This window comes from Tinamus guttatus, unplaced genomic scaffold, assembly GCF_059628265.1.
Source record: "Tinamus guttatus ecotype Peru unplaced genomic scaffold, ASM5962826v1 Tinamus_guttatus_pri_ptg000150l, whole genome shotgun sequence".
Classification (NCBI taxonomy): Eukaryota; Metazoa; Chordata; class Aves; order Tinamiformes; family Tinamidae; genus Tinamus; species Tinamus guttatus.
The window spans coordinates 10,192,246-10,216,937 of record NW_028288684.1 but is presented as its reverse complement, the minus strand read 5'-3'; the positions used below and the strand labels follow the sequence as shown (position 1 = coordinate 10,216,937).

The 24,692-nt window shown below is 37.4% G+C and overlaps 1 protein-coding gene across 1 annotated transcript in view; it reads left to right on the top strand.

Moving 5' to 3' along the window:
- RNF17 (ring finger protein 17) overlaps positions 1 to 22,840 on the top strand; it is a 42,159-nt gene extending 19,319 nt beyond the window's left edge. The window contains exons 17-37 of the mRNA XM_088522297.1: positions 43 to 181; positions 575 to 728; positions 1,408 to 1,523; positions 3,616 to 3,736; positions 4,430 to 4,547; positions 5,796 to 6,017; positions 6,915 to 7,065; positions 9,638 to 9,756; positions 10,599 to 10,689; positions 11,558 to 11,673; positions 11,925 to 12,232; positions 13,321 to 13,484; positions 14,306 to 14,425; positions 15,467 to 15,547; positions 16,117 to 16,242; positions 17,986 to 18,096; positions 19,410 to 19,566; positions 20,568 to 20,703; positions 21,476 to 21,665; positions 22,030 to 22,131; positions 22,776 to 22,840. Of these exons, the coding sequence (XP_088378423.1) occupies positions 43 to 181; positions 575 to 728; positions 1,408 to 1,523; positions 3,616 to 3,736; positions 4,430 to 4,547; positions 5,796 to 6,017; positions 6,915 to 7,065; positions 9,638 to 9,756; positions 10,599 to 10,689; positions 11,558 to 11,673; positions 11,925 to 12,232; positions 13,321 to 13,484; positions 14,306 to 14,425; positions 15,467 to 15,547; positions 16,117 to 16,242; positions 17,986 to 18,096; positions 19,410 to 19,566; positions 20,568 to 20,703; positions 21,476 to 21,665; positions 22,030 to 22,128 (2,839 nt within the window). The 3' untranslated portion in view covers positions 22,129 to 22,131; positions 22,776 to 22,840. The remainder of the gene's footprint in view (positions 1 to 42; positions 182 to 574; positions 729 to 1,407; positions 1,524 to 3,615; positions 3,737 to 4,429; positions 4,548 to 5,795; positions 6,018 to 6,914; positions 7,066 to 9,637; positions 9,757 to 10,598; positions 10,690 to 11,557; positions 11,674 to 11,924; positions 12,233 to 13,320; positions 13,485 to 14,305; positions 14,426 to 15,466; positions 15,548 to 16,116; positions 16,243 to 17,985; positions 18,097 to 19,409; positions 19,567 to 20,567; positions 20,704 to 21,475; positions 21,666 to 22,029; positions 22,132 to 22,775) is intronic.
- Positions 22,841 to 24,692: the final 1,852 nt, after the last annotated feature.

Below are 24,692 nucleotides of genomic sequence, written 5' to 3'. Positions count from 1 at the left end.
AATTTTGGCAGAAATTGATCAAACTCTTTTTGTTTACTTTAGGTTTAGGTCACAGCTTCCCAGTGAATTAGAAAATAATACAATCTTGCAATACAGTCCACCTAAAATACCACAAGAAACAGAAGAAGTCTCTGTTGTAGTTTGTCATATTAATAGTCCTAGTGATTTCTATCTCCAATTGGTAAGTTTAGAAATAAGTTGTTAAATAAACCTCTGTAGATTTTTTTAAAATGATCAACTGTTCAGAGTCCACAATAAATAACGTCAAATTTCCATTAACTTCTAAGAATTTTGTGAAGAACAAACTTCTTTTTGTCACGCTTTTATTAAATGCTGAATTGCTCTGTGGTACATAGTCTTACTGTTTAGTATTATGACTGAACAGGGCAATATTAAGAAATGATTAGGTTCATTAATTCACTTTACATGTTCATACCCAGCCTTTGATTTGGTGCACTACTACCAAGAAAGTGTACTACTGGAGAAAAGGTACATTAAAAAGCATTATGAAAATTCAGAATATTTGTAGCCTAATGTGCGTATATTACAGGAGGGTTTATTTTTCTCATTTTAGGTGAATAGCTTGGACTTCTTAGCTCTTCCAAAGCAAATTGAAGAGATACACAAGCATGAGAGTAGGGAAAACTTGGAGATTGTCTACCCAGTTGAAGGGCAAGCCTGTATTGCAAAGTACAAAGATGAAATGTGGTGCAGAGCGCAGATAATAGGTGAAGTATTGTGGGGTTTTGTTGTTCTTGCGGTGGTTTTTTTCTTCTTCCTGTAATGTTAAGTTGCAAAGCTAGAAATGACATTGTCTCAGTCACACACTGGGTAGGAATAATAGCAACCTTTTTTAATAGGGATTTTTTTATATCAACAGCTAGCTGCATAAATTTCTTTGTAATAGTGTATGCTGTGTTCTCTTTTGCTGTTAATGGATTGTTTTACATATATATTTTTAAGAATTAAGGAGCAATACTACATTTTACTTTCTATATATTATTGAAATTCTACTATATAATTATTCTTAATAACATCCACTCACTGCGATTATATGTACAAATCTGTCTTCTGTATACAATCTCTGAGTGTAGACTGTTGAAAAGAATCAAAATGCCCACAAGACTTACTTTTCAGGCATTAGGTAGCAATTCCTGTGTGATATTCCTGCAGCAATGCCAAAGTGGTTTGTTTTTTGTTGTTTGCTTGTTTGTTTTTAATTAAATTCTTCATGATAAGATGTCATTGACTAGTGTGATATTTCTTGCTTATAGGATATAAATGTGGATTTTGCTTTGAGACTTTTTTATCTGTACTTTTTTTTTCTTTGTATGAAATATTTATTTTTTGTTTTAGTAACTTAAAAGCTTAGCTAATGTTATGATTTGTGGATTGATTTTCCTGAAGGGCTGCCAAGTCATCAGGAAGTTGTGGTAAAATATGTTGACTTTGGCAACGTTGCTAAGATAAGTCTTAAAGACGTATGCAAAGTCAAAAAGGAATTTCTGAGCTTTCCAGAAAAGGTAAGTTAATACTTACCCATAATAAATATTGAAAATCAATAGACTCTGAAAAGATGGACGGGGAAAGAGAAGATTATGCACATTTACAAATATCTAGCAAGTAAGCGGGTTTTATGGTTTCTTTTTATAAGAGTTTATGGTGAGGCATTTGACCTGTGTTTTGCTTGCAAGTTCACTTTTTTGTGATGTTACTTGGTTTGAATGAGTTCAATTTTTTTAATACATTTTTAATACCTTCTCCTGTTTCACAGTTTGTCCAGCTAATTTTTGCCTTCTTTAGCTTTCAAACAGTGTTCTATTAATGTTACTGGAGTTTTGGTTTTGGCTCGTTTTGTGTGTCAGATTCTTTAATGGCATTCAGAGCTTGAGGTTTTTTTTGTGTTGCCTCCTGTGGAAGTGTTTTGGGCAAGGGGGAAAATCTGGAGAAGGAAAAGGCAGAATATTATTTTTTTTTTTTTGTCAAATAAAATGCATATAAATAGAAAAAATATTTTTCTTCAGCTATTCAGTAGATGGTTCTGCTTGCCAACTATACTTATACTATACTGAAAAACTTCATATGGCAATGGGTATTTTTGTTCTGTTTTTTAAGCTGTAGACACCAGAATTAGAGATCATTACAACTAAAGTTTCCAGTTACTGAAACGCCATTTAGTTACTTGCATTGCTGGGAAAAGCTTTAGCCAAAATAATTGAACTCTTTTTGGCAGCAAGGTAGAGGGAAGCACTCTGAAAATGGTAAAAGGTGCTTTGCAGTGCTTTGACACTTCCTATCGGAGTGATGAATGAATAAGAGTGCTGAGTTGAGGTGCATCATTTCTTCTTTCCAACTGGTTGCTTGTTATTGCCCAAACGTACATCCTCAGAAAAATCTGTTAGGAGTCTGTCAGCCATTGAATATGAACTGTTTGATATCCTCAGTTTCGGGAGATTTCAGGATCTCCCCACTGTTTAAACCTGGAGTTTGTATGAGAAATAACTCTGTATTGCTTTTAATTCTTTATTTGCAAGTAGGAGAAGGGTCTCCAAGACTAAGCGTACTTATGTATTGCTATGCTTTCATACCTTTTTATTTTTTAAAAAGAATAATCTGTGAAGGGTTTTAAATTTCTTGAAACATGAATGAACACAAGACTGCAAAATCAAGTGTTGTGAAGGTAAGAAATACAGACTTGAAAAAGCATCTTCAACTCTATTATGTTGCACATAAGCACTGACAGGTATTCATCACATGATCACATTTTAAGTAAGTTGGTTGGTAAGAGACCTGATTAGAAAGTTACAAGAAAAGTTTGACTTCTTTCAGCCCGTTTTACAGCCATTTTTAACATACTCAGGTGACACAGAAGTATTGCCAAGACTGAAAACTGTGTGAGTTGACTTTAGCATCCACGGCCCTTTTCTCAAAGGTTACCTAATCTCATGTAATTTTCCTCTACCTGACTGCTTGTATCATAAGAGGATTTGCACGAAATATTTTTATTTCTGTTACCCTATTTCTTTTCTCTCCCTTGTCCCCCACCTCATTTACTCTTCTTAGTTTTGACATAACAATTTATTTAAAACAGGTACTTAAAAAATGTTTCAGAACACTTCATTTTTTCTGGCTTCCCATCTGTCATATTTCATGTATCCTATTTGATACTTTTCCAACTTCCTTTGTGAATTTTCTGACACAGTTGGAACTGAGGTGTCTGCATGTAGGTTTTCAGACTTGCACAGTGGCATAATCGTGCTAACCTTAGATGATTTGAGCCTGTATTTTACATTCAGATCATCAAAATTGGATGAAGGGTTTTTTTTTCCACTTCTTTACAATGGTCATTCTTGACTTTCAGCCAATTCTATAGTCAGGGTGGAATAAAGCCCTCCAAGAACCTAATTTGAGGTTCATGTCGTGCTGCACGCTGTGAAGGGACCATGTGGAGAACTCCTGGAATCAAATGAGGAGCTAATAATGCAGAAACAGTGGCCAAGATTGTCCTATATTGTTGTCCTGTCTTGCTCTCCTGCATGGGCATGTGACAAAGGCTGTGATCAAAGGGATGGTCTTGATACATGATTATAGGTTTGTAATTTAAATATTCTTTAGGCAATCAGGAGCAGGCTGGCTTACATTGAACCTTATAAAGGAGCAAGTGAGTGGACCAGAGAAGCCAAGGAAAGGTTTGAAGAAATGACTGAAGATAAGTTCATGCTATGTTCAGTTACTAGTAAGTTATCAGGAGTGTACTAGTCTTTATTTAAATATTGTTCAATTAATTCAGAAATAAAAAGTACATTTTCGTATCTTAAACTGTTCATTCAAAATTCTTAGATTCATGCTTGTGACACATCACCTGTAGGAAATGGATATGGCTTCTGACAACTGTCTCTCTCCTCTTTTATGGGTCATGACAGTATTAATTGCTTTATTAAAACTGGCTCTTTTCTGAGGATGTTTGTCACACTTGAATCTCCCTGACTTCATTTGTAGTTGTGTATGTGACCCCCACTGCTCTCAAACTTCCCCCAAAGTGAAGTTCAGTAACACACCTATGGGCCTTAATCTTTTTGTCAATAGCATTTAATGTTAATGTGTAGATGGTTTCTTTTCTACAGCTATGGAATGATGGTCCGTCTGATAAATGAAGTTACATGCAGCAGTTGTTTTTGGTACATATATATCTATAGTGCATAATTAAGATGTTGATACCATGTTTATTGGTGTCTTTTAAGCAATTTCATAGATTATAACAAAGTTAAGTCTGTACAATATAGATGTTCAGGATCAAATTATTTTATAGATCAAATACAATTTTGGAAACTTTGGCCTCTTCCCAACCATTTACCCTGTTTCCACAAACATTAATAGTCTGTTTATTGGCATTGTTTGGTGCTAATTAGGTTTGTATTCTTCATTCCAGAAGTTTTAGAAAACAATGTTTTATCTGTTGAACTGTTTGACTCCTCTGCTGTTCCTGGAAGATGTTCCAGTATTAACTTACAGCTAGTGAAAGAAGACTTAGCATCCTACATACCTGGGTAAATATTCTGTGCATTATGTGAAGGGGGGGGGGAAAAAGTGTGTGTGTGTCTGTGTGTATATGAGTCTGTGTGTGTATAAGTGTGTGTGTGTGTATGTAAGTGTATACTTAAGTAAGTGTATGTATACTACCTATTTTGTTACATAAATTCAGTATTTTCAGATTTATTTATTCAGTTATTTAATCTTTTTTAAATGGTTATTATGATGTTCCAGTAAAAAAGAATTAGGTTTTTTATATATATATATATATATATATATATATATATATATATATATATAGTTTAACCTGCACTTCACATAAGTCCTGTTTTTGGAAGTCCTGAGCTTTGAAAACATACTCAGATAATGGGTGATAATAGATTAGAGCTACAGAGAATATTGGGAAGAAGAGGGACAGAGAAAAGGTGGGAAACATGTTGGGGGAGATAAGGCTGATGATAAGGAGACAGTGTTGCTGCGGGTGACCCTGCATGGGCCAAGGGGGTTGGACTAGAGGATCGAGAGATCCCTTCCAGAGTCAGCCATTCTGTGATACTGTGAAATTGCCAGCCACTAAACTCGTGTGTGGTGTCAGATTTAGTCTGAGTTGCACAAGAAGCACCAGTAGATGATTTTCAAGCTGTAATCTCCCGTGTCTCTAGTTAGTACAGTTCATTTTGATACTCAGTAAAGTGGTTTGATAGTAATCAAGATTCAGCTGATACCTATTGTGGTTTATCCGATTTACACTATTTAAGCACGTTTATATGCACCAGCACTATTTAAGCAAGTTTGCATGTCTTGTGGCTCTATTTTATTCTGTACTCTTTACTAGGAAAGAGGTAACTGTAGGGTGTTGCATTGTGTTTGTACCCATAGGGAATGCTAGAAGGATAAATGGGCCATTAACTTAGGTTTCACTTCTGAAAAGAATATTAACGCATCTTGGAACACATACCAGGTTTACTCCTCTTCTGGCAACCTATATTGTTTAGTGCTCTCAGCTCAGTAGAATATGCAAGGGTAGCTACCTAAAGGAGAAGAAAAATAAATTACTGGCATGGGTACTTCAAGATGCAGTGCTTGAAAATGATTTTGGCTATTGTTTGATTTATTTTTTTTCCTACTTTTCTAAGTCATTATTTATTCTTCACTTTTTCCTTCTTCCCATATCATGTTGGGATTGCACTATCATAGAACTTTTTTCTCACTTTGTTGATAACTTACATAAACTTTGAATCCTAATTATGTGACATTTCTTTCAGATGCATTGGAAGTACTGTTATAGGGCCCAATGAAATATGGGATGCTCCTCTAGATGAAATTCCCGAAACCCTAGAAAATTTAAGCCCTATAAACATGGAACCTCTGGAGGAAGTGGATGTCAAATCACTTTCTAAGAAAGAGTTGCAAGTGAGAATTAGTCATGTTGTGTCTCCTAGCAAAATTTTCATACAATGGCTGTCATCAGAAAGTTTATTGAAAAGGTACTTGAATTCAAAGAAGTTGTCTAGAGTTAAGACACACTTAGTACAAATTGATGAAGAAATACGGATAGGACAAACTATTCCAGGTAGCATTTGACACTGGGGCACTCCTGAATGCTGTTGAATTGTCCTGCTTTGAGCAAAGTATAGGAACGAAAGACAGATTTGCACAAAATTGTGTTTCACTAAATATTTGTGATGCAAAATTTAGGTGTATGACATAACTCCTGTTTCAAATCATTTTGAGTTAGTAAGTGTGTGAGCCTGGCAAATGCAGTATTCTTGAGAAAGACTGAATCTTCTTGCTTGTTTCTGTCTCCTCCCTATTCCTTCATGTGGAATCTGTCAAAGTAATACTGATATTCTAAGTCACAGGATTATATTCAATTCATTACCTTTCCATGCTTCTAGTACACTGTTAGGAAAGCTTGAAAGGAACTTCGGAACATGACATGTTAACCTTCCTCTTTAAAGCCAAACCATAAGTAATGCTGCCTGCTACTTAGAGACAAATATAAATATCATTGTTTAGCGTTTCCTTTGGTTTTTGCTTCTTCATGTAGACTGTTCTGGAGTCTCCTTAAATTAGTGATGGCACTAGCTGACTCTCTTATTCTCAAGTTGTCAAGAGAAAATGAAAAGTATCAATCAAATATTGCTATACAGAAGTGTTTGGGCTCCTCAGATTAATTCAGCATTTTTAACTGGATTGCATCTTTTTTGAACCTCCATTTCATGTATTTCTAACATGTCATAAGGAAATGCTGCCTTACTAATAAGGTGTCTGTTAAACAGTTAGGAAAATTCTACTGTATGCCAATTAAGCAGTAATTAACTAAACTTCATTCTTTGTATAAAATCTTTCTATTGGAAAAGTAATTTTTTATTTATTGTTAGTTTACAGGAGGAGATGGCTACTGTCTATGAAGAATCCCAACCAGAGTGTGTGAAGTGGGAAACCAGCATGTACTGTGCTGTTTATGTGCGTGATTGGAAACTGTGGCAAAGAGGTCAGATAAACAGGATTGTCTCCGAAACAACTGCAGAGGTAAACATATCATAAGATTTAGACTTTTCTTTCTCAAGTTTTTTGGGGGGAAGGAGGAGGGAGGGATTCATCAGTAAAAAAATATCGAATCTTGCTCATTGTTGCATTGATATTTTCTCATATAGTGTTTTGCTTTTACCTAGACTCTTATTTTCAGTTACATTATAGCTTGCTGTAAGGAAGATTGCTGTGTCATCCAAACTTGTAATATACTTAGCAGGCACTTGCTAGTTGAGGAAGGCTCATGAGCTTGACTTCGTGCGTGGTTGCAGTACACAGAGCACCATGGAACAGATTCCCAAGATATATCCTACTAGTTCAGCTGAGGTACCAGAAGCAATATGACCTCCAGTTGGCAGTCACCCAAACCTAATAATCCTTGCTGGGAGGTGGGGATGGCTGAATTAAGTCCACCACCACATGAGCATCTGTAGTTAGGTTGTGCCTTGGATCTTAAACTGGCATTGATGCAGTGTGCCAAAGAGCTGATAATGCTTTTTCCCAGTAACCTCTTGCACAGCACCGCTTTAAGCATGCGTTTTCTTGAACCCGCTTGAAACGAAGGGGAGAGCAGGTTAAGGAAGGTGGTGCTGTTCCTCTCCTCAGGCCTGGTGAGACCACACATTGTGTATCTGGTTTGGGCTTCCAGGGAGACATGGACGTACGTGAGCAAGTCCAGCAAAGGACCGTAAAGGTGATGAGGGACAGGAGCATCAGTTGTAGGAGGAAAAAATTGGAGCTGAGCTTGTTTATTCTGGAGAAGAGAAGGTTCAGAGAGTATTTTACCAATGTATACATACCTTATGGGGGAGAGGAAAGTAAACAGAGCCAGACTGTTCTCAGCAGCGGCCAGTGACAGGAGAAGAATCATGTGGGCACAAAGTAAAATACAAGAACGTTCTTTTTTATTATTCTGTGGTGCAGCTTCTTGTAAAGTTGATTTAATGCTGGTAGTGGGTGGCTTAGGAAAGTTTCCCTCTTTTTCCGTCTTACTGTAGTTGAACCTGCTTTGAGCAGTGAAGTTGGAGTAATCAATCTAGGGTTTCCTTCCACCCTCACTGATTTTATGTTTTTATTTGGCTGTGCTTAAATTTCTTTCAGGCCCTAAAATTTCGAAAGAGATTGTGTTGCTGTCCATGGTCTTGTTCAGAAAAGATCTAGTATAGACATAGTTGAACTAAACAGTCAGAGCAGGCTAGGATACGTGTTACTGTTTACCTGTGAGGAAACAAATTACTCCAGCCTCTCTGTATTTGCAGATTTTTGTGCAATAGCATAATAAAAATACAACAAAAGAAGCTTTTTTTTTCCCCATGTAACATGCAAAAGAGTGTGCGGAGAGCACCAGAACTGCGGAAGGTAGCGGTGTTAAGTCCCAAGTGAACACACCCCCACGAAGCAAACATCTGCTGTTGTGCTGACAAGCAGGTGTGTTGTTTTCTTGCACTTTCGACGTGCAGCTCCCCCAAGAGAGCATTTTCTCGTCCATTGGACATCACCTTAGAAATTTTGTAACTTTGCTACCATGTATTTTCTTAGCAAAACTACATTTTTGTGTGGTGCGTTTTCTTGATTTTGCTTTGCTTTGTGTTTCTTTTTTAAGCTTTGTGCACAGTAAGCTAGTTCTTTGCCTACTTTCTTACTGTGGTCCTAGAGGCCTGCCTTTCGAAACAGCTTCCTTGAGGCATTTGCTTGAATTTCTCTATTTTTAATTTTCTCAATGGGCAGTTTATTGGACAGGGATAAATATTTTGCAGGGAGAGGACTGGCATGTGTATGAAGAGGGGCAGGGAGATTCTTCCCTAACTCTTCATACCACCACTAATAAAAACGTGTAGTGAGGGCATTAGATTGTTACTTGTCTGTTTTGGGTTTTTTTGTTTGTTGGTTTGTTTTAACTGTCATTACCCAGCAGGAGTCAAGATGATTCTAGCTGAGCTCTGACCTTTTAGGATTCCAAATATGCCCCCCTTTTTCAGTGAGCAGTTGCAGGCCCACATTAGGACTTCAACCATTTCAGGTGATCACATCCTTGAGAAAAGCAGTGCTTGTAGGTAGTGTTTAGTGTAATGATTGCACAGAACATAAACATCAGTGCTCATCTTACCTCACGGAAAAGGGCTTGAATTGGGCTTTTCAGGCCAGCACTTTTATTGCTTCATTCTTCCTGTTGCACAAGAAGCTGCTCTGCTGAGTCAAAGATCTGTCAGTCCCAGTTTTCTCTCTGCAGCAGCACCTGCAGTAGATGCTTAGGGAGTGCTTAGAATAAGCAAGGCAGGTATGGAATGGCTTTCCTCTGCCTCACTTCCCTGGTTTCCCCAGGGAGAGCAGGGTATTCCTGACTTGAAGGTGAAGCTGAACAGTCATGTCTGGTAACCTGGCAAACTTCATGTCTGTGAGTTTGTTGTGTGGTTGTGATTTTTGTTGTGTGAGGTACTTCAGTGCAGAGGCCAGTGGTAGTGTGTGCGCACGTGCCTTTTCCTTGTAACTTCATTATGAATGCTGCTAATGTAAAGAGTTTTGGCTTTGTTGTTGTTTTTTCCTGGTTCATTGTGTTTCCTGTTTGTAACAGGTAATGTTGTATGATTCTGGAGCTGTAAAAACAGTGGATATCAGCTGCCTAAGAAAACTTGAGGAAAATATGAAGATAATGAAGACTCTGGCCATAGAATGTTCCTTGGTAGATATAAGGTAGCCTTTCCCTTATGTCTGAAATGGCAGCGTAATGACATAGCTTAATATTTAGACATAGCTATGTCTGTGTAATGACATAGCTAGTAATGACATAACTTACGTTTTCTTGGGTTAGCACTGATGACCTGAAATGTGGAAATCATTTGCTTTGCGTATAAAGAAGTAAATTGGGTGGCATCTGTCGTGTGTTTTCAAGGCTTTTTTTTTTTTTTTTTTTTTCTAGGTTATGCTACAGACCAGTAAAGCACAGACTTTAATACCGAATTAAAAATATTGCATAGGATGAATTATAAAACATTGTGTAAATGGCATAGGGTTTTCTGATTTCCCTCAATGCTCTTGTCGTTGTCACAGAATATTCAATGAATCCGGTCCAATTGAAGGGTACAGTAGTTCTCTCTTTTTCTAGTCCATAGAAAGGGAGAGAATTACTGTATTTGTTCATGTGCTATCTATACTGGAAAGCAAAACAGTTTTGTTGTGATACCTGTTCCCTAAATAAATACAGAATGCCCAATTTACAGATGAACTGTGGTTTTCCATAGTCAGTTCAATATGGTTCTTATAAGACTTAATTCTGGAATTGACGATCCTTCTGGGATTCGAGTGTTTGTTTTCACATTTTTTGAAGTTTTCTGTTCTACCAGTCCAGAGTCAAATAACCATTTATTCTTACTGTTGGCTGTAATACAGGTTGTATTTTTCTCATTGGCAATATTGCCAATTTCAAAAAACATTGGAGCCTTAGGAAAGGATAGGTTTTCCATGTAAGCTTAGAAGATGCTCAGTGCAACCAGCTTCTCTTGTACTAAAGGAGGTTTTAATTTGTTTCATGTTAGACCAACAGGTGGAAGCATGCAGTGGGCAGCAACAGTGTGTGAATGTGTATCCTATTACCTGACTGGGGCACAAGCCAAAATAATTATTCAGGTTTGTAATTAACAGCATTATTTATGAACCTTCTGTTAGGTTGGTTGTTCATTAATTTCGTAAAATATTTTCTCTCTTCAAACAGTATGAATGGAACTTTAGATTACTGATGGCTGTTAAGGAAAAAATGCTTCGTACCCCACCCTTTGGTTTGTGTTACTCATTGGAGCACTTGAGCAATTTGACTGCAGAGTGTAAAAAGGAAGTCTTAGGTTTGCTTAGTTACTGAAGGAGTTTTAAAATATATGGGTTCACTGGGTGCTGGTATCTCTTGGGGACAGGTAAGCTTTTCAGCAAGATGTTTGTGTTCTTGAGGAGAACAACTTTAGCAACTACTGTATTAGTTTTCAAGCCACCGAAACTGAAGAAAAAAAAAATGGGTCAGTTTTAGGTCCTGTGCAGTATGAACTCCATTTATAACAGACTTCTGTCTTTAAACAAATTTAAACCTAATTATTATAAGGATTTGATTTGTTCAGTATTTGTTGGCAGCTGCTACTGAGGTTTTACAGAATGTGTGGAAATAAAAGCCTTGATGAATAAGGTTGTCCGAGTAGATTTAATGTTCTTGATAGATGAAAACATCTACCAGAATGTGTTTGACAGTTCACTGAAGAAAACAGCTACAGGAAGGAGCAAGCTTTTAGTCTTGTTTGTGTGTTTGTTCATTTTTCTTCATGTCATGTTTAAGGCAGTTGGTCAGATGATGGGAGCTGTAATGCAAACAGTCTGCATCTTCTGATGTGGCATCAGATTTGCAAGAGGCTAATTTATACTCACTACAAATAAAATGAAAAAATGTCAGTTTAGAAAAAATGCATATTGTAACATATTATGTGGCACACTTTTTTTTTTTTTTTTTAACCAGGAAAGTGATGTGGCTCATCCATTGCCTGTGAAAATTCTTTGCAAAGATGAAGCAGGACAATTTATTGATATTTCGGAACACCTTATTAAAAAGGGTTTGGCTTTTAGAAACAGAAGGTTTGGACACTTTTATATTTTTTTCAGACTCAGATTCAAATTGTGGTAAGCTGATAAGTGAGATGGAAACTTGGGTTGTCCTCTACAGCGTGCATAGAAACGAAATACCATTTTAAGTTCCTTGAGTCTCCATCTCTGTGGTTTGGTTGCTTTGGGGGAGGGGGTTTCTGTTTTGCTTTTTTGTTATCCTTTTTTGCTTTTTAAGATGTTCGTGTTCTGATATGTTCATATGATTTGATTGAATCTACTAGAACTGATAATGCTGATGCAGCTGGCTTGATCCCCAAGGAGCATCTTGAAGTAGATTTAGAATCAGAGGACTTGGAATTAGAAAATGATAATTCAAAAGCTGCTTGTGCAGTAGAGAGTGCTGCTCCAGAGAAGGACATCACTGTTACTGAGAGAGAACATATATCAAACACAACAGAGGAGCCACTGCTTCCTTCAGGACTGGATGAAGTTTATAAACCCCCTATTATACCTGAAGCAAAAATTTTTCGAGCTGTAGTAAGTTGTATTGGACATGATGGGACCATTTATGTGATACCGGTGTCGTTAGGTAAGACTACATAACAGGAAATGTATCCCTGCTTATGAATCCTGTAGCTGTTAGAACATTTTCTGTAAGAGTCTTACTTGGAATTGTCGTTCTTCAGATATGATGATGATTTGTGTGTGTGTGTGTGTGCGCATGCTTTTGTGCGTATGAATTCATTTTTATCTATTTACTTCTATCCAACTATGTAGAAATTTACTTGCATTCGGAGAAAAGAACCCAAAATCTCCCCAAGGTGGTGCCTTGCATTTAAAAAGCTCAAATAGTGTTCTGTCCATCCTCAGAAACAGAGCAGAAAATGCAAAATACGCAAACAAGCAGGTTACCTTTCTTTTCTAGGAAGTATTGGGTAAAGCAGCAAGTGGGGTTTGTTGTTGTTTTCAATGTTGAGATTGTAACACACTCCTAATAATTACACATGTTCAGACTAGGCCGATTTTCAAGTATTGCTTTTTTTGGCTTCAGTGTGAGTTCAGAGCCCAATTTTCCTTTTAAGTTTAGTAGATTTTATATCTCTATATTTTTCTGGTGTTTGAAAAAGTTCGGTTTCATTGACAGATATCTTTTGTACCCTGATAATACACTGTGCTGCAGAAAGCTGTTTTTTATGAAAACAATCCTCTTTTACTCCATTCTACAAAAATACCTAACTATTGAATCATGTCATAAGGACTTGAAAAATACATTAATTCCTCCCCTTCAAAACTGTATTGCTTTTGTAGTAGCTGCTGTAGACTAAAACCAAAACGGTCTTTTGGAAACCCCTTGTCTCAGCATCTTGCTACTCCTCTTAGGAGTATCTTGTCTCAACTGTAAAACTTTGAGCTCCTTTTCTGATGTTAAAACCCAGAATTACTGATTGGTTCACGATTGCAAATACAATACTAAATTCTCATTCAAGTAATAACTTGGTTGCTAGTACTCTAATTGAACAAGCCTAATGCCTGTATATTTAGAAACATTTTTGAATGGCACATGCATTTTATACATGCCCGCGTCTGATTCTGCCGTCCTTCAGTTCATTAAAATAATTACAATTTAAATATACAAATCTACAAAACTTTTTTTTCTTTTTTTTTTTTTCCCCACAGCAGACGAACTAAGCAAATTGATGAGTGAAATTCAGTGTAACTTCAAATGCCTCGGTCTTCTCGAACCCTATTGTTGGAAAAAGGGAGAGGCCTGTGTTATAAGAGGGTCAGATACCATGTGGTATCGAGGTAAAGTTACAGGACTTGGTGGTGGTACTCTCCAGGTAAGCTTGATTATGTATCCAACATACATGTGTGTGCATGTGAACATGAATGTGTGCACTGTGCACCTTGATCTATTTTTATTTATTTATTTAAGCTACTTACGATCACTCCTTCTGTCTTTGGATAACCTCACCATCCAGATGCTCATTCTGCTTAAAACTGTAATCATAATTCCCTATTCTGATTTTACACTTGTTTTAAGGGTGAATTCTGTGTATTTTATTTGCTATAGTTTCCTAGAGTTACTCTGTTAATGGATCCTTTAGAGAGGAGGAAAAAAAAAAAAAGAGGAAACCAGAATACTCAGATCGTGATCATATGTGGAATGGCTTAAATCATGTTTTTGCTTAGCTTCCACACCACCACCTCCCCCTGAGTGGTCACTTTTTGTTTCCTTAAGCTCTTTTTGCTGCTTAGATATGGAACAATGTTCTTTAGTAGCAATTAATTTTACGTAATGTCTTGAGACAGGTTCTTGTCTTTGACTGTAAGTTTCTAAATAAGACACTTTTCACAAAATTGGCTTTTTTTTTCCAGGTATTAGTGTTAAACTACTGTAACTATTTGCACATAGGTCGGATCTCTTGCAAGATAACTTTAGAGATTGGACTACTAATCCTTCTAAATCCATACCAATTATTTATTCTCTCTATATTTTTACTTTGTCACATATCAGGAAGCCATTTTATTTCTCCAGAAAAATCAGTTCTGTAAATGAACCCTTTCTATGACAAACTCGATTTAAAAAAAAAAAAAAAAGGGAAGAAAAGAAAAAGAAAAAAAGAACTAGGAATTACTTTGGGAAACCATTTTTGTGTAGGTGCAGTACATAGACCGTGGTTCCATTGAGAAGATCCCCCAGTGTCATCTGTATCCAACTGACTTATATACTGATATTCCTCCCTTTTGCATACCATGTCAGCTCTACAAGACAGTGCCAGTGAGTAATGCTAAACTTGGATATTACTAGCAGTATGCAAACTGATAGCACTGTTAGTGATATAAAGATTAAGAGTTATTTGGGGGTATTTCTTGGTGGTTTTGCTTGTGTTTGCAGCCAAATCTATGAGAACACAGACCTAATAGCTGGTCGGGATCATTCCAGCAAGACAGTCCAGGCAGAAAACACCAGCGTGCTTTATGAAGTAACTGTATTTCAAAACACTGCTGTGATTGGGACAGACCCCTAGGAATTAAACCTTTGTGAGAGGGGACATGATCCAAACTGGCAGGATGGTTTTCTGAAGTAACTGTTTGTTTTACAGTAACAGCAGCAAGTGGTGTGGCCTCCATTTCCTTATACAAAACGGCCAGAAATCGTAAATCTTGGTGTCCTGTGAAAGCGTTTCTATCATGCTGAACTCCAGCTATCCAGGAAACAATCTGCTACACTAAATTAATACACGTTAATTGTTTTAGGGTTTATTGTAAATCTCAGTAAGTAGTTCATGCCGTAAAATCTGAAGATGCGATTAGGTATCTTATTCAAGTATGAACTGTCTTTTTTTTAAAGTGTGCTGCAACAAAACAAGTAGATTATTTTAAGAAAAGCTGATAATTATTGCTGCAAACAGTTTATTGATTAAGGATGATAGAATTCTAGGCCTACAGGTGGGGAGGTGAGAAAATACATAAAATGTTTTCTGCTCTCTGTTATCTTCAAGTGTAATTCTGTATGTTTGGACTGTTATTTCCTGTAAATCTGCACACTTGTGTATATAGTAAGGACTAGACGGGGGGAGCAACATCTTTCTCAATGACTTGAATGTTCAGAAATTGCTGATCTGCTCTCTCAAACAGTGTAAGTTCAAAGTACAGAATAGTAGGTGGTGCTTGTTGTAGACAAAGCAAATGATGTATGTTTTCAGTGTTAACTTTCAATGATAAGCATGTGTTACTCTTAAAACAGTGAGATAAATAGAGCATTCCTTGCTAGCATCCTATTGCTTAGGGGGATTTGTCTTTTCCTCTCGTCGAATAGATTGGAAATTTTTGGCAGCAGGATGCGGTAGATGTCCTTCAAGAGCTACTTACAGATGAAGAGGTTGAAATACATGTCCAGGTAGCTTAATCCATTCATAGATGAACAATGAGACTTACTGTTTTTCTTTAAAAATACATATATAAATTTTATCTTATGAATGCCAGGTCAAGTAGCATGACAAGAAGTAAATTTCTTGGACAAAATATTTAGTTTGGTCCCCAGTCTTTATGCTGTCAGTAAGGGCTGATGTTTGTATTCAGTGACACTGAATTGAGCGCTTTGCATTCCACAAGCCATTTGCCTACCAACATTTGAGATCTTTCTGAATCCAGTTTTAACTGATGAAAGTGATTAACAGATAAAAGTGATTGATTAATTGATTCAGTGCTGATATTCCAGAGATATATGTCGTCATGCTAAGATTTGTGTCATAATTTTGATAGCTCTTCATGCTGGTTTTGTCCTTGATGGTCCCTATAGGTACCTACAGCTGTTGATACCTATGGGTAATGTGTGGTCCAAGCAGCCTGGTACTATACCTATAACTATGGTACCAACAAACACTACAGGTTTGAGTTTTCTGGTACTGTTTTTAAAACTTCAGTCACAGTTTTAGTGTTAAAACCTACTTTGTCTTGTATTAATAGGAGCTACCGGCTGATCCACGAGGGAAACTGTCCATCAGCCTCTATATTGATGGAATGTCCGTGTCTTCCCTCATGGCCTACCAGAAGTACTGCCTTGTTGAAAGTTGTCACGACATGTCAAAGCTGGTGAGTTTGTGTGGGGGATTTGTTTTGTTTTGTTTCTTTTGATGGTGTATTTATTTTGAAATTGAAAAGCATACTCAGTTGCTTGTTGTGACTCTTGCTTTTTCTTTTTGTAATAGAAATTTTTCTACTGTATTTCAATACAGTTGTGCAATATAAGTAGCAGGAAGACTAAATAAACGGCTCCCTAGCATAAAAATGTGTACAATATACTCCTAAAATTGTATGGAATGGTAAATTGCCAAGAAATTGTCCTTCAACTCCTTTTTGAAAACAGCTGTCTGTGCTTCTGTTAAAGTGTAATTAGTTTTCTCTACCCTGCTTTTAAAGCTTACTTTAAAAAGGGTAGTAACAGGATAGTATTTTTATCACTTGAACGGATTATCAGTTAATGTCAGGAAATCATTTACACTCAAATTCCTGGACAGGTGCCCCTTTTTTTTTTTTTTTTTTTTTTGGCCTCTTGGTAGGGTCCTGCTGCTCCCTTCTGCCCTAGCTCATTCAGATCAGGTTCATTTTACATTTTGCTGGGATAATGCCTCTCTCTGGGTTTAATTGTAGAGGGTAAACAGTGAGCCTCTTAAGCCAGCTGATATTCTGCATTGACTAAAGGATGTGGTCATTAATAGAGCGTAGTCATTGTGTATTTTACTGTTTACTAGTTTTGTGACTTTATTTCTGTACTTCAGATCTGTGTTTTTACATCAGTGATTTGTTGAGTGCTGTGTTTGGTTCCTGTAGGTGTTTGTTGCAGCCCTGTTCATAGTGGTAGCAAGGTGCTTTTGCCTTGCTCTGTTTGTATGAATGCATGAGAATCGGCCCCAGCTTCCTTGTGCTTGTGTGTTAAGGCATGGGGGACCTGCTTCATTTGGCAGGCAGAGGTTCTATCTGCTTGTTCTTAGCTCAGGCTTAAGCAATAGAAGATTTTTCTCATAGGTACTTGGAACTAATTTTTTTTACAGCAGTTGATTCTGGTTCAGATGTATTGAAACAGTTTGCAGACTACTTCTGTCTGTATCAATTCCAAGTAAACCCCTTGGCTGTGAGTTACTTAAATTTGCAGAGTTTAAGCTTTGTTCTTCCTCAAGTTGTTTAATCTAAATGGATGTTGAATATTGCTGCTGTGTCATTGAGCAAATGGCTAATCTTTTTCAATTCACCCCTTGCCCTGACAATTCTGTGTTTTCTTTTGACTAGTCCATCAGCTATGTAAGCCAAGTTCATTCAACCAGCATCTGTCTGCCTTCTAGATTAACACTAGAGTGCTGCGGAGACTTGATGCAATGTCAGCTTTAATAGGACGGTTTAAAAAAAATAAAATAACAACTTATCTGGTGAACTGCAAGAGCTTGGAGAATTCAGTTAATCTATGCCGGTTATGTGCTTTTACTTTAATTTTTATTCCAAAGTATTCTAAATTTTCTTTCCAAGTATTTTCTCTTTAAAAGGAATCAATATTTCCATCATTTGGCATTAATAGCAAACAAGTTAGCATGTCAGCATGTTAGGACCGTCTCTGAGATTTACCTTCTTTCTATTTCAGAATCTATTGAATATTTCTGTTTTTCTAGCTATTTATTTTTTAAAAAAATCTAAGATCAATCCAAAGAAAACCTGACAGATATGTTTTTCTGTTAGTGACACATTGTTTACAATATTAGGTACTCCTTTTATCAGAAGTCGTAAAAATGTTTGTTTGCAGTTTATTGCTAAATCTGAATGTTGACTAAATCTGTCTTGGTCAAGGAATTACTTGAAGGAGATGTTCCTGATTTGCCTCTGTATACACTTCCATCACTCCCTGTTCCAGGAGATATCTTTCCTGTCAGAGTGACCCATCTTGTGTCTCCTAAAGAGGTATGTTCCATAAACATACAGGCACATTGCAGTGTCGTCAGGCTAGTGAAAAATCATAGGCAATATAAGGAATTACCAGTAGGTTCCAAAATGCTACTTATTTGAACTGATGGTTGTGTAGTGCAGCTGTTGGTTAAACTGTCATTTGAAATATCCTCGTTTTTATTTTTTTCCGGAAAGCAGGGAAATCAATACTGCACACTTCCTAAAAAAAAAAAAAAAAAAAAAAAAAAAAAAAAAAAAAAAGGGGGGGGGGGGGTTAACCACAACTTTTATTAATTCATCTTACAATAAGTCATTGGATTTTTACTTGACAGAACAGCAGTGCTTTTCTATATCCTCCCCCCTCCTCCCATCCCTCAAAAAAAAAAAAAAAAAAAAAAAACTTACTGGAATGTACATAGGAATATGAACATCTTTGGTTCATATTGGCTGTTACAGTGGAGTTGTTTGTTCGGTGATTTGCATTGATTTAGTGTAAACCCAAAGACCTTCCCTCTAGTATCCTCCCAGACGAAAGGCTGATTGCAGTGCTAGTTGATTAGTTAAAAGATTGATATGCAGACCTTGAGTGTTGAGTCAAATCTGAAAGCAGTAAGAAGTTGATGGGGTTATAAAATCTAAAATCTTTTAAGTGTTAACTTGTGTTGAACTTTGTGTCCATTTCTGTTGAACTACTGAAGAGTTGTTGTTCTGGTGAATATGTAAACCAAATAATTGGTTTTATGGTATTGAAGTAAGTGTTTTTAAATTGAGCGTTGTGGTCTAACTTAATTTGCCACACTTGCTTCCTTAAAAAAATACATACATCTCCAAAAACAGTGTACACAGTGTACACTCATTTGTTTTGAGTAAGTATAACTTTCATTTCCTTGATCTACAGCATTATACTTAGGGCCAAATTATAAACCTGGTGAATGAAGTTTATTATTTCTTCTGTCATTAATTATAAAATGAATCCTTGAGTTCGACATTATGAAGCATGAATATTTACCAGGTAGCATGAGGGAGAATTCCTGCTTAGACACGGCTCCGTATAGCCTATATGGGTGTGTTCTCCAATGCTTACATTTCTTGCATTCTTACTTTTTTAACATGTGATGTTTTAGTGGATCTGTCTCTATTTTGGAAAACAGATCAATGTAAATGCGAAATTATGCATAGTAAATTGAATAAAGAAAAAATAAGAGAGCTAGGTCATGCTGAATCTTTCCAAGATGGGAACATGAATATCCTTCTAATAATCTTTGATCACTGATGAAACTTGAAAATCAGAAATCTGCAAAAATTATGAGAACTTTTTCTCTGAATAGATGTATATTTGTCTTGATCCTTCTGAGAGCCTTAAAGAGCAGTCTGCCACAGGGACAGGTGCCAACACCAATCTCACATTGGAGAGCCTTGATGAAGCCTTGAAGTGGTGCAATAAAAATGTGGATTCTCTTCCTCCTCTAACAAACTTCAGAACAGGTGCATTACAGTGTTTATTCCTGCTGTTGTTCCATGTGGTTGTACAAAAGGCTGAACTATTTTTGAGGAATAGATATTATAATGTTTCTGGGTACCTTTTAAATAAAACTCTCTTGCAGAGTAAGAAATAATTCTGCTATTCTCATATGTTCTTACTTTCCATGAAATAGATTTCTGTTTCACCTTATTACACTAAACACAATAGAAAGCACTCAGGTTTTTGTGATGGCTGACAAAGCTTATGAACTGAGTTAAGACTGCAAATGCTGATAAGCTTTTATGACAGTAATAAAATTCCTCCCTTAAGTGACTCTTACTGAAGCTGAAGTTATGTCAATACTGCTACTAAATATTCAAAAGATACAAGCTGTATACAGAAAATCATACAACCAAAATCTTAAAATTCTGTGAACTATGGAGAATGTCTCTTCATTTTAGTTTTAGTATTTATGTTTAGGCAAAAGAATTTTCATTCTCTCATCCACAATTGCTGGGCCTACCATGACATAAAACATAGGAGTCCAGAAAGAGCCTTGTCAAGAAACTAGTTATTGCTAGGACTTGGTTCTAAGCAGTACCAATCAGGAGAACTGTACTTGAGCTTTTAGATAATATCTGCCTTTTTTAAATCAGTAATATGTCTATCTGACAGTTCTTTATAGATTAACTCACTTATATCTTCCAATAAGTAACCAAATCAGAATAAGAGTTTAGGTTAGATAGGTTGGTTTGTTGTCTTTACCAAGCAATTTTCTGTTAAGTTGCATGGTTGCCATATGAGGTGCAGAGACCTGACTTAAATTGCTTAGTAATGATTGTGAGCACAGAGGGATTTGGAAGATGTGTAGTATGCATAGATACATGCATAGATTCAAAGATGCATAAAATAGCAATATGAAATAGAAAAAGAAAAAAGCTAAAACTACCAGTTGCACAGTAAAACTGATTTTAAAGTTGAGTTAGTCTGCACTGCATTTTGATGTTTATTTTTCCTTTTGCAGAAATGCCTTGCCTTGTGGAATACAATGACGGTTTATGGTACAGAGCAAAGCTCCTTGCTGTTAAAGAATTGGACCCTGTTAAGGTCCTGATCCAATTTGTTGACTATGGTAATTTTTCAGTGGTCCCAGCCAGCAGGTAAGTATATGAACTATATAAATACATAAGCTTACATTTAGATATTTAAAATATGGATTGCCTAAGCTTTTCTAAATTCTCTCTGTTGCAGTACTTTCACTTTGTATAAATACTACTTAATCATAAAAATTTGCTTTAGAGAACACTTAGGTATCTACAAGTCCTTGCTTAATATGAGACAAAGTGGAGATTTGAACCTTGTTTCCCTCCAAGGTTCTAGGGGGAGCCTTTGCTTCGTTCAGGGCTGCACTTCCTGCTCTGCTTCTGCCTCTTCTGGAATGGAGAGTGGAGGATAATATAAAACTAATGTCTATTTTAGATCATTTCAGTAGGAGGCTTTGAGGGATGAACGTTTCTGACTGCAAAGGTGCTTGTTGTTCTCCAGACACAGCAGTTCAGGAGCCTGCTCTGTGTCTCCTGGCTACCTTGTGTCACCTGCCTTTTGCAGTCCTTGCTCAGGCCTGTGCAGGCCCTGGAGTCTCTTCCTCAGGCCCCGCAGTGGGGAGCTGGGTTGTCCAACAGTCTGAGGTTCTTCTGTGATATTTCTCTGTCTCTTCAAGTGTTGCTGGGCTGAATTCTGTGTTATTGGGCTGAATTCCTCCAGAGAGCCTAGGTCAAACTGACTTGTTTGATATGATACCAGCAGGTTTTTGTAGAGCAGTTATTGATTCCAGTTTCTAGACCTTGACTTGACTTGACTGCACTAACCGTGAATCCCTCTGTCCTTTAGCTTGGCAGATGGCTCCACGCAAACATTTTCATTTTGTTCCAGATTACGCCAGATACCTCCTCACCTGCTGCACTACCCTGTCCAGGCAGTTCGGGCGCTGCTCGCTGGCCTCAGGCCTCCTGTGGGTGACAAAACTAAGAAAAGGATCCCCTATTGCCCAGAGTGGAGCATGGAAGCACTGTGGGCCATGATGGAATGTGTTGAAGGAAAGCAGCTCTCCGCTTCCATAGTTGTGAGAAACACTTTCTTCTTTTAGTTCTTGCTTGGCCTGAAATTAATAGCAGTCTTAGTACGATCTCTGAGAATTTGTTTTATCGTTAGCCCTGTTAGTTTAAAAAAAAAAAAAAAAAGTGACCACCAATGAGGAGAGGAAATATCTGTCTTTTCTCTTAATCCCATTGTCAAAAGCTCTCTGAGCAACCCTATTACTTAAAACCACTTTCCTTTAACTGCAGAGAAGAACATTTTTTTTATGTTCACAATTCCATTTGGACTGAGAATATAGCTGGTAGGTGGAATGTTACTACTGGCTGGGTTTTGAAATCTGAACCTGTTCCTGTCATACTGCTTAAAACTGCCAACTACTGTTTTTCCAGGCTGTTTCACCAGAGGTCACCATTTCTTTGTATGAAGATGATCAAAACCTAGTTCATATGAAACTGATAGAAATGGGATTTGCAGATTTGGATGAGTAATGTGTAAGTACAGTGAATAAGAACTACAAAGTAACAGCATTATGAAAGACATTATTTCATAAGTGTAAAGGAGAGGATTAAATTGTCGCTGTCTGCCACAACTAGAAGTGTGGGGCAGGTTTCTGTTTTTGTTTAGACTTAAACTAATTTTTAAATCAAAAAACTTAAATGTTGGGGGGAAAAACACAAAAGGATAAATTATAAGAATTGTGAACATTTTTTTAAAACATGATCCTTGTTGTGCCCGCTTCTGCTATTCCAGAAACTCCTATTCTCTGTAGAGATTTTGTTGTTGTTTTTGCTTGGACATTACTGAAACCCACAGTATTAGTTACAAGAATCAATAGGGCCTGAAACAGAGCTACATTGAGGCAGTGTAACAGGAAGAGCTTTTGCTGCTAATCACTGAAGAAGATAAATTGCAGATGGGTGGCAGCATGTGGTAACCACAGTCATGAGGAGCATTTGATTTCCATGGTCTGTGCCAGTGGTTCTCAGATCTGTGATGCCATCATAATTCACTGGTACCCATACATCTGGTCAAACATGGAAAACTTCAGTGAAAAGCTTCACAGCATATAGTAGCTGCAAAAAAAAATACTTAGGGCTCACAACAATGTGATTCTCTTTGTTTGTTTGTGTTCCAGGTGTGTTTGGCGACAGACTTCTCCCATGCTGGCATCTAATCAGGAATGAAAAGGGGGGCAGGGTTGTTACTTTTTCTTCCTCCTCCCAATGCATTTGTATTGCTGCTGTTTGATGTTTTAAGTAATGTTCAGATTAATGTTTTGTGTGTCCTTGCACTTCCTTCCCATTTCCAGAGATGCAGCATTTGGATGCTGTTAAAATAAACACTTGTTTGAGCATGCATCTGAAAGTTTGGGGTTTTTTTAACTGGTTTAGTCATTGGGTTTTCTGCATGTGCCCTTGTTGTACTAGTGTTGCACATCTTTTAACAGTCAGCACTCAACTTTTGCAGTTTCCTTGCAGAGAATTTTGTCTAGCAAGGAAAAAAAAAACGCAGGAATTCAGTGTAATAAAATTTGAACCTTAACAACCTTCTTAGTAAGGGGAAGGTGACACTCCTTTTAAACAAAACTGGCTCCAGCTTCTTAGTCACTTTCTCAGAGATCTTCTGATCATTGATTTTCCCCTTTCCCAGCTCTTGACAACCTCATGTGTCCACCTGGGCTGGCCAGGCTTGCTCCCCAGCACCGGGACAAGGCCTGAATCCTTCTTACAACAAGCTGGGGTTTGGATATGTCCTTCACACCTACTAGGAAGTCTTCGTATTAGGGTATTAGTATAGGGTATTCGTAGTGAGGAGTGTCCTACCTCACTCTTGCCTACTTGATCCTCCCCAGCTCTTAGGCAAACTTGCTGTCCTCTCTGTGTTTTCCCTATTTGAGTGTTTCTAACAGCTACAGTGTGAGCTGCTGTTGAGAACAGCAGCAGAAGCAGGAATGCCCCATACCTCCTTCTTGTACTTTAGTGCCATCCTCTTTGCAGGGGATGCTCTCGCTACAGCCACTACTTTTTGTGTTCAGTAGTAGCTGCTGTTCATCCTCTCCTTGATTATTAATATATGCTATTATTTTAAGCCTTCATCTATAGTGTTTCTTGAGGTACTTCTACACAGAAACATTTTCATCCATGTAAATCTTAGTTCTAACAAATACTGTCTTCAAAATAACAGCTCCCTTTCTTACAGGGGGAGGGGTGGGGGAAACCCCTTTAGCAGCCTTTTTACCCTAGAACCTATTCACTGCAGTCAGAGGAGCTGTGGCAGAACTAACACAAAGGATAAAGTGGCCTCAGTTTTCTACCCTTGATCCTTTGCCCAGTTAGGAAGCTGAACTGAGTTACAGGGACAGAAAGAGTGTTGCTTTTAGGCTGCAGTATTCCACCCTTCTGCTGGGTACTTCACTGCAGCTCACAGGAAAGCAAGAGGTTTTAATCTCTGACATTCAGTAACCTGTTCCCTAGTAAGAACATTTCATGGTTTTAATACCTATTCTGAGAATATGCTATGCTATTACTACTACCCTGTAGAACTGGTGTGTGGTATTCTAAACTGCTGTCACCTCGTAAAAAATTCATAGGGGACTTAAAAGACCCCATTTAGGTAATTCTGAGCTCTACGAGAATGCCAGGAAGTCCAAGCAGCTTCTGCTTAGGACTAAGCAAGCGAGCATAGTTTGACTGCTACAAGTTGGTTTACCCTTTGAGTAAGGAAGGGCACAGGTTAGAACTGCACTTATCTCCTTTTCAGGAGGAGAAAGGGAGGGTCTGGGCAGAAAAAAAGTGAAGAATGAAGCAACCCTCTCTGCACCTGCTGTAATGGAGCAGACACTAGCAGGCAAAAAGTCATGATGGAGACCACCCTTATTGAGTTGAGATGTTGCCCTCCACTTGGACAGAGAAAAAAGGTATTTTAATGAGTGTCTGGGAAATCAGACTCTCCCATGGTCCACATCTAATAATAGTTGCAGTAGCTCACAAGTAAGTTTTGTTTCTGTTTTCTTCTAATGATGGGATGAAAACCAACTAAGCTAATGAAGAAA